Source organism: Canis aureus, chromosome 32, assembly GCF_053574225.1.
Source record: "Canis aureus isolate CA01 chromosome 32, VMU_Caureus_v.1.0, whole genome shotgun sequence".
NCBI classification, from domain to species: Eukaryota; Metazoa; Chordata; class Mammalia; order Carnivora; family Canidae; genus Canis; species Canis aureus.
The window spans coordinates 12,200,421-12,209,977 of record NC_135642.1 but is presented as its reverse complement, the minus strand read 5'-3'; the positions used below and the strand labels follow the sequence as shown (position 1 = coordinate 12,209,977).

The following is a 9,557-nucleotide window of genomic DNA, read 5'->3' as shown; positions in this document are numbered from 1 at the left end:
TGAAATGGCCTGGGGAGAAAAAAAAAAAAAAACCTGGCTGCTGAAGCCCAGGATGAGGTCCCTTCCAAAGCCCAGTGATGGCCCTGCTTCTGGGCATGAAGGGGATTCACTTCCTCTTCTGCCTACCCTGATGCCACAACCACTGGAAAATGAGGTCATCCCTCTTCTCCACCCCCCACCCATAAGTGGCCCTTCCTTGTCTCCACCTTCAGGGCTGCAGCAGAAGAGCCTAGTGCAAGGGGCCCCCCTCCCTCTTGGGAGCTGTGAACCTCCAGGCCACCTGGGCCCCTTTAGGCAGACTGAGAGTGGTCAGATTCTTAGGTGGTTATGGTTGAACCCAACACTTGCTCTAAAGGGGTTTGTGGACAGCTGTTCACTGCACCTATGGCCATAGCCCCAGATCCCAGATGGGAAGAGCCACTGGCTTGGGAGAGGCCAGGCGGGGATTGATTCTGGGAAGAGGTTGTTTTCTTTTCAGAGTTATAACAAATGCCATTAGTTCCGAGCACCTGTGCCTTCAGAAAATAAACAGAACCACTGCCCTCCATCCCCCTGGGGGCCTGACCTCTGGGATCCTAGCATTCCCTGGTTGCAGGTTGAGACTAGGAGTCCTGCTCATTCACAGCAGTAAGGCCTGTCATTGAGGTGCCCGGCTTGCAGTCACACTGGATGCAGCCAAGGGTGGGATATTCATACGCCAGAGCAGTGCCCTGTCTTTAGCCCTCCTACTGGGCACTCAACTGCCCCATCTCCCTGCTGACCCAGGGGCATGAACCATGCAGGGATGAGGATCCAAGCTAGAGGAATTCAGTGGCCCAGGTACATGGGCATATGCCAAAGAGAGCCCACTGGGCAGTCCCCAGCTTTTCCCAATGACTGCTGAAAGGAAGGAGAGACTGCCCTCCCATAGCCTCTCAGCCGGGCCGGGCAGTCTTTGGGCCCCCCTTGTGGAGCGGGGAAGCCCAGAAGCGGGCTAGACATGCGGTCCTGTCTCCTGGAGAGGCCTCTGCACAGCAGGTTGGGGGCTTCTCAGGAGGTCAGGCCCAGTTCCCCATCTCCCTGTGTTCTGCCCGCTGGGAACATGCTGGAGATGAGTTACCCTCCAGCTGCAGGGGATGTGCAGAGGAGTTAATGCCCTCCCCGAGGGCCCCAGTAGGTGAATTCCTGCTGTCTTACCTGTGGGGCTGGGCCAAGCTTCCCTATCCATTCATTGTGCCTCAGTTCCACCTTTTAACATCAAGAGAAGGGTCTCTGCCCAGCTTCTCAGTCCCTGACTCAGATACCAGAGTCCCCTGCTGACTCAACACCCCCCTGCACCCCCCCCCCCTCAGCTCTCTGGAATTCCCAGCCATGTGCCACCAGGCCCAGCCCTGCTGAGCTGGTGCAACGTGACAGGTTGAGGGGGCTGGTGACACTGGAGGAGGAAAGAAGGGGGTCCAGGAGGGGGCCAGCTGCAGACAGAGTGACAGACTGCAGACCTGAGCCTAGCACCCCTGGGACAAAGCCTTTTTGCCAGCCTGGGGCCTGCAAGGGGAGAGGCTCAGCAGGTGGAGGGGAGGGGAGTGCCGGGCGCCTGCCTGCTCCCTGCCTCAGCTCCATCTCCTGTCAGCCTTCAGCTCCCTAAGCGACAGCTTCTAATTCCGGCTGTAGGGGCCTCCTGCTCTGCAGCACATGCTCAGCTTTTTTTTTTTTTTCTTTCAGTTTTGCTATTTCTTTTCTGTTCAGAACATACTGAGCCTACAGAAAAGTCAGAGCAAAGGCTCCAGGGCCTGAAACGTGGCACTATCCCCCCATCCCGCCATGGGCCTGGCTGGGTTGGCGATGCCAGGGGGTGCGAATGCTCTGGCTGCTGTGTCTATAGAGTAGCCAGCCTGGCGCTCCCTGACAGGGACCTGTGCCAGCTCCTCTGCTTCCCTGGAACTGTCTCCATCCACCCCAGGAACAGGGACACAGATGAGGCAGACTTGTCCCAGAGAAGCTCACATGGAGGAGAGGCCACAGTTCTTTTGGACCTAGCAGGTGTCCATTCCATGTTCCCACTGCTTCTCTCCTCCACCTGGGGTGTGTCACCATCCGGCTTGTCAGGCTGGCCTGCCACACACAGATTGCACGGTTACCTCCTCTTACTCTGGAAACAGAAAGAAGGGAAGAAAGCAATTTCCCTCATGCTGCAGAAAAGGGAAATTGAGTCATGAAGGGAAGGAAAGCCTTTCTTCTGCTGAGTAGAGGGAGAGCTTTCCCGCATCCTTACTGAGGTGGGAGAGTCTATACCCACCTCCAGGTGACACCCCAGGTGGGGCCCCCATGTCTGGGGTGGGGGGTGAGATTGGGCTTTCTACACTCTGAATAACCATGCAGCTCTTTCTCTGACACTCTCTAGCTTGATCTTGCCGAAAGCAGGCAGGGCTAGTATTGTTGGCTTCATCTTGAAGACAAGACTGTGCAGGCCTGGAGCCACACTCTGGTAAATGCCTCCGAACTGGGACTTAACTCCGAGGTCAAACGCTGTGCCCTTTCTGTGACACCATGAGAAAAACCTGGCAGAGCAGGGGGATTAAGGAATGCAAAAAAGATAAAGGGGATCTGTGCTTGACAGTATATACAGGTCTCCATTACATGTGCCCCCCAGAACGGAGAGAAGTGGGAACCCCTGCTCCACGGCTGGGCCCAGGATGCCAGGTAGGCATCCCTGAAGCCTAGAAGCCTGGAGTGCAGGGCCCTGTGTGCACTTTGCTCCTCCTCATCCATCTGGGCCCACTGTCTCCTTCCCAGAGACAAATCCTCTCCTTGCCCAGAACTTTCCCCCCAGCAGTTCCTGCTGCAGAGCATCTCATGGCGGCCCTGCCCAGGCCCGGGACACCTTCATTATTTCCCTTATTTCCTGCTGTCCATACGAAGGTACTTGGTAGAGCAGCCCTCAGTACTATCCCCTAGAAGTTTTTCTTGCTTCCATGTCCTTGCCTCAGTAACCCTGTCTGGAATGTTCTCCTTCTTTCCAAAGCAGCCAGATCCCCCACATCCTTGAAGACCACCTCAGAAGTCCTAGTTTCAGACTATCCTGGAGCCCAACCCCCCACCCCCAACTCCACCTTTTCCTGCACGCACTGGCTTGGTTTTCTATTTAGCAGATGTATTCAGCACTCGGTAGCCTCTACTCTTTTTTTTTTTTTGTCCTGGTCTTGTCATTCTGCTTGAGAGGAAGGTCTCTGCTACCTGGAACTGAACTTCTGTATTTCCTACACCTGGGAACACAGTACCTGGCTCACGAAGTCTCAGTAAATTCTGTCGTTGAGAACGGATTGACTTCTTTACACTTTACAAGTATTCATTCCACCCCTGTACACCTACCCTCCTCTGCCCCAAGCCCCGGAGCCCTGATCCCCCCAACACCTCCACCGAGGCCGAGCACTTCAGGAGGCAGAGGGGGTGCGGTGGTTTCTCCACGCCCTTGTGACTCGGGCTCTCTTCTCCTTCCCTTCCCGAGGGGTCAGCCAGTAGTCGAAATCAGAGCCCGGCGGTCAGGGGGTGCTTCTGTGACCAGCGCCACAGGGGAGCCTTGCGCGTAGGGCGCTCACATGTCCGGGGGGGTGGCTGGCCGCGAGGCGGCGGGGCGGGGGCGCTGACGCGGCTGCAGCGTCCCCGGATCCCCAGGCGCCCGCCCCGGCCGCCGCGTCTCCGCTCCGCCTGCCCGTCAGCCGCCGGGAGCTGGCGCTCGGGCGCGTGGTCGGGCTGGAGACGTCGGAGATTGCAGGGCGCACGCTCCCCCACCCCCGCGCGAGCGAGCGTGTGCGGGAGGAACAATGGTGTGTGAGTGCGTGACTCGCTACACTTCGAGTGGCAGTTCGCAGCCGGCACAGGCGCCCCCCGCCCTGCGCGCAGCACGGGCACCCCCGCCCCCGCCAATTGCTCCGGTTCGCCCTTCGCCGCCACCTCCCCGCTCGCTCATGGTCCACTTCGGCGCTCACGGGGCCCGATTGCTTCCACCTGGACCGCGGGGCGGCGGGGGGGGGGGGGTCCTTCGTCTTCCCCGACGGGCCCCAGGTCCTAAGTTTCTAAGGAGCCGAGGGCACCGACTCCGGTAGGGGCGGAGGGCGGGAGGACGGGAAGAGACGACTGTGACTTTGGGATTGGCCTGGCCTGGTGCATGTGGCCCCCAGCGAGCAGCCGCGCCCCCGCCCCGCAACCGCCGCCGCAGCCCCAGGGGAGCGCGGAGGAGGAGCCGCTCCCCGACTTCGTGGCCCACGGAGGGGTGGGGGTCAGGGGCGGTCTCTCCCGCCCCGTGCGTTCCTGCCCTGACGGCTCAGCTGGCTTCCAGGGCAGCCATCGCCATGGAGACCCCCGAGGCTATAAAGCCAGCTACGCAGGCGGGCGGCGGCTCCCGCGCCGCTGAGCCCCCCAAGTAAGGAGCAAGCGCCCCGGCGTGGCCCGGCCCCCGCGAGCGGGGAGGAGGCGGAGGAGCGGCGCCAGCAGCTTGAGGAGCGGCGCGCCCCGCCAGGGCTGGAGGCAGGCGCGCTCGGCGGGCGCCACCGGCTTATCAGGGGAGCGGGGGCCGCCCCGGGTGCGGGTGAGTGGCGCGGCTCCAAGCCACAAGGGACGGAGGGCGCCGGACGCGCGGAACACAGCGGGACAGACCCGAGGGGCAGAGCGTGGCGGGCCGGGCGCCCAGCTCAGAGTAGCGAGCGACCTACACCTTCGGGCGGGAAGCCCAGGGAAGGAGCTGCGAGACGCCAGGCGCGCGGCCCAGGCGCGGCGGGGAAGCGGGAGCCGCGGGGGCACAGGAGTGGGAACGTCGGGACCCTCGGCTGCAGCCGCCCACGCGCGGAGGGAGCCACACCAGAGCCCCGCGGGGCGCGGGAACCAGGGGCGCCCCCGTGCGGAGCTGCCGGGCCGCCTGGGAGCGGCGGCCGGGGCCATGCTCAAGCCCAAGGACCTGTGCCCCCGAGCGGGTACGCGCACCTTCCTGGAGGCCATGCAGGCGGGCAAGGTGCACCTGGCCCGCTTTGTGTTGGATGCGCTGGACCGCAGCATCATCGACTGCCGCGCAGAGCAGGGCCGCACGCCGCTCATGGTAGCCGTGGGGCTGCCGGACCCCGCGCTGCGCTCGCGCTTCGTGCGGCTACTGCTGGAGCAAGGTGCGGCCGTGAACCTGCGGGACGAGCGCGGCCGCACGGCACTCAGCCTGGCTTGCGAGCGTGGCCACCTGGACGCGGTGCAGCTATTGGTGCAGTTCAGCGGCGACCCCGAGGCGGCCGACTCCGCGGGCAACAGCCCAGTGATGTGGGCGGCGGCGTGCGGCCACGGGGCGGTGCTCGAGTTCCTGGTGCGCTCCTTCCGCCGCCTCGGCCTGCGCCTCGACCGCACCAACCGAGCGGGTCTCACGGCGCTGCAGCTGGCAGCCGCCCGCGGCCACGGGACCTGCGTGCAAGCCCTCACCGGGCCCTGGGGCCGCGCAGCCGCCGCCGCCGCGGCCCGGGGTTCCAACTCCGACAGCCCCCCGGGCCGTCCGGCCCCCGCGCCCAGCCCCGAGCGCCGACGGCCCAGCCCCCGCCGCTTACCTCGGCCTCTCCTGGCGCGCTTTGCGCGAGCGGCCGGCGGCCACGGTCACGGCGGCGACGCTGGGTCAGGGGGCAAGGGCTCGGGCCGGCACCGAGCACAGGGCAGCGAGAGGCCTGAGCTGGGCCGGAGCATGAGCCTGGCGCTGGGGGCAGTAACCGAGGAGGAGGCGGCTCGGCTGCGGGCGGGAGCCCTGATGGCCCGACCACACTCGCCCCAGTCTTCGGGGACCGGGAGGTGGCGTTCGCAGGAGGTGCTGGAGGGAGCGCCTCCGACCTTAGTGCAAGCCCCCATTGGCCTTAGCCCCCACCCGGAGGGCGGCCCTGGCTCTGGCCGTTTGGGTTTGCGCCGCCGCTCCACAGCTCCAGACATCCCCAGCCTGGTCGGGGAGGCATCAGGGCCCGAGAGCGGCCCGGAGTCAGAGGCCAACGCTCTGCCCCACTCGGTGCCGGGGCCTCAGCCTTGGCAGGCGGGCACGGAGGCCGTGGTGCTGCACGCTCAGCGGTAAACAGCGTCCAGGTTAAGCCCTGCTCCCCCTGCTCTGCCCTCTCTCCTCCACTGGGATTTCTTTTTTTTTTTCCAGGTCCCTCATTTTCCTGGCAGTTTCCTGGCCTGTGATCCCAGAACCTGTCCCCACTGCCAAGGGGAGATCATAACCCACCCTCTCCCTGAAAAGAACCCCTATTTTATTTCTTTTTTGTGCTTGTTGGTATTCCCTGCCTAGGTCTCTCACCTTCCCTACAGCCTACCTTTCCAGTCCTGGAGGGGAGGAGCGGAAGATGGGTTCCATAAGCTGCAGCCTTGCAGCCAGCAAGACAGACACTCCCTACTCTGAGCCCTAAGGCTCAGTTCTGAGTCTTGCGGACTCCTGCCAGGTCACCGCCTCCTTACACCCAGCTCCCCACACCCTGGCAGCCAGGCAGCAGAAGAGTTGACTGTAGAACGAAGGCCTAGCCAGTCCCCTCTGCCTAGCGATGTGGACCTTAATGCTGCAGGCCACTGGGCTGAAGCCTCCCTTCCTGTTAAGTGTTGGAGAAGGAGAGCAAGGAGACCAGCCTTTGAGCCCTTCTGGACAGGAGGGCTGATTAGCAAGGAATCTGGAGGTTATATTTTTCTGGGGAGAAACTCTGCCTCAATAAGATGAGAGCATACTTAGGGGTAGCAGAGGCCCTGGTGTGGAAGGCTGGTTGTTCCCTGAAACAGCTTCTGGGTACTTCCAGCTCTCTCTGCCTCTGGCGGACCCAGTTTTCAACTTCACATGGATGTGGGGTCATTGCCCTACACCAACCCCTACCGACCCCAGCTCCTGGCCCCTGAGCCGAGCTTCATTCAGCTCAGCTGCGTTTGAATTTTATCTTTGAGGTCTCGCCGGCCTCTCGGGGCCCAGCCTTATTTCTTCTCCCTCTTAGAGGCCTGAAATGGAAGGGACTTGGCCCGCCCCCGCCCCCGCCCCCCCCAGCTCCCCCGTCCGCACGTGGGTGCTCCCGCAGGGTGGAATGGTTGCGGAGGCTTGGTTTAATTGTATTCCTTCCAATCCTCAGAGAACTCGTGTTTTCGAGTCTTTGTATAAGAAGCAGAAAAGCAGCGGGTCTGATCCGAGGCTTAAGAACCTGACAATGTCTCTTTAAATAGAAGCTCTGCGAGGGGGATAATTGACTGAAGTGTTTGCCACGTTAGCGGCGCGCGGGAGTCGGGAAGCCCACACGAGCCGCAGGTCCGGGTTTAAATTACATCAAACTCCTGCGAAAGCTGGAAGGGGCTGGTGAAGGCTTCCTGCTTCCCGCTGGGCGGCTGACGGAGGGCCGGGCGCACGCCGGAGCCGGAGGTCGAGCCCAAGGGCCCCTGGCCCGGCCCCGCTTCGCTTCCGTAGCGGGCAGACGAGCGAGCCCGAGGCAGCCGCCGGGGGCGGTTGAAGGCCCTTCCCCGGCCCGGTCCCACCTCGGCGCCCGCCCCTCCCCGCGCTCCGGGCGGGCCTGGGGGCGGAGGGGGTCGGCGCGGGCCTGGCGCGCACGTGCCCCGGGAGCCCGCGGGGTGGCCGGCGCTTGGGGGCTCTTTCTGCGACCCCCCGCCCCGTCCGAGGTGGGGCCTTTGCAAGACGTCGATCTGTAGCCTTCGCGGACGGAGGGGACACCTTCGCGACTCTTGAGGCCGCCGAGGCCGCGCCCTCCCCCGGCCCAGCGCCGGACGTGATCTCTGGTGCCCCCTGGTGGCAGCGCCGCGCTTTCGTCGCGGCGCCCTGGCTCGGAGTTGAGCCGCGTACTTCTCCCTCCCTTGTGCATTTGCCCACGGAATCCTTTTCCCCTTGTAGTATGTCAAATCCGGATACTTGAAGTCATTTCCCCGCAGTGGAGTGAGGGACAATGAACAGATCGCTCGGACTTGGAGTGGCAGGAGCCCCAAGATCTTCCAAGTTAAGGCTCCCATGTCCAGAGAGCACCTGCTCTGTTCTGAGAAACAGGAGTTTCCAACCCCTTGTTTATAGTTTCTGAAACCTGGGATCTGCACTGACCCCTTCTGATGAAGTTTGCTTTCGTTTTGAGGGTGTTTTGCCCTCCCTCTACACCTTCCTCCCCACACATTTGCCTCTGGTCAGTCCCACTGTCTGGGTGGTGGGTGGACAATACAGAAGCACCTGAAAAGCCCGAGGGAGAGGATCTGGGGGTGGGATGGGGGATAATTGGACATCCCAAGTACAAACTCTCTTTTTTTCCTGACCCCTGCTTGCTCACTTACTCCCTTTCTGTGTTTAATTTTCACGGAGTTTTTAATGGTGTAGGGATAAAAGTATTTGGCTTCTTCAGGGCGCCGGTGAGGTCTGGGTTGAACATTAGGTAGAAGGTGCTGTCATCTTTCAAACGTTGCTCACCTGTGGCTTTCTGGTTCAGTGACACCCCAACCCCCTCATCTCCCCAGGGCCTTCCATAGCGAGTAAACAACCACGAGGAGGGCTCCTCTCCATTGAGTTGCCAAGGGCTTGGTGGTTGAAAGCAGTGTTTCTTAAAAACCACAGCAGATCTTTCCTGTCTGCACTGAATTGTGTTTGACTGACTTGCTGTTCTTGCAGAATTCTTACTAGGCCCATTTGTGTGCAGAACTTGCACAGGTCACCGCGTTTTGCTCCCCTGCACTTCTTTTTCATTGTCAGCCCCCGGGCTTTGAGGCTGGGGTCTTCCCTAGCTCACTCCTCTTTAGAAGAGACTGTCCTAACGGTTTTCTTTTCCAACTCTTGTTTGTTTGCTTTCATCATTGTGAAGATTCACGCAGGCCACTGGATCTCAGTACCCCAACATCAAGCTCAGAACTAGTCTGTGCGGGAGGCTAAATGACATACATGCCTGCTTTTGGACTGACACTGTGTGGCGGAAGGACTATTAGAACTCGGAAGAATAGTTAATAAATCCAGTATTATTCAGTTGCAAGACCTGGCCTCTCTTTGCCTTACCAACTGTTCCTGATTCTAGGCTCCCTTTCGAGTGGCAGAAGGGTGTGCTACCTTCCTGCAAAGCTTCTGCCTTCCATCAGCCTCCATCTTTGCCTGTCCCACTGTGCACTGTGGCTGTCCCCTGCGGGAAGGACTTGGGTACCGCTTCCCACTGAGTTGGTGGGACTGGGACCCTCAGCCTAGGGTGGCTGTCTGGGTGGCACTGCTGTGGGGAGCAGGAGAAGGTCTGCAGGACTCCTGGATGTTGGTGGAGAGATTTCGGTGAACCCTGGGCTGGTGGGAGGATGAATTCTCAGGAAGGAAGTGCTGGAATCAGTGTCAGAGCTAGAAGTTTAAAGCGAATGCCCTCCATCTCCCCTACCCACAGGGCTAGAACCAAGATCTCTTGATTTCCAGCCATTGCACTGCTCCTTCACAACCGCTCAGTTCTGAGAACCGAAAAAGAGACTGCTTTCTCACGGAAGCAGCTCAGGCCACTTTCTATGGACAACTTGGAGAGGGGAGCCTCTGACTTTCCTTGGAGTGAGAAGCAAAAGGGAAAAGGGAGACACCAATGCAGAAA

At 61.1% G+C, this 9,557-nt stretch overlaps 1 protein-coding gene across 1 annotated transcript; it reads left to right on the top strand.

Annotated features, from left to right (window-relative positions):
* Positions 1–3,704: 3,704 nt before the first annotated feature.
* ANKRD63 (ankyrin repeat domain 63) lies at positions 3,705–8,972 on the top strand. The gene has a single exon (XM_077880603.1). The coding sequence runs from the start codon at positions 4,913–4,915 to the stop codon at positions 6,059–6,061; it is 1,149 nt and encodes a 382-aa protein (XP_077736729.1). The 5' UTR covers positions 3,705–4,912; the 3' UTR covers positions 6,062–8,972.
* The last annotated feature ends 585 nt before the right edge of the window (positions 8,973–9,557 follow it).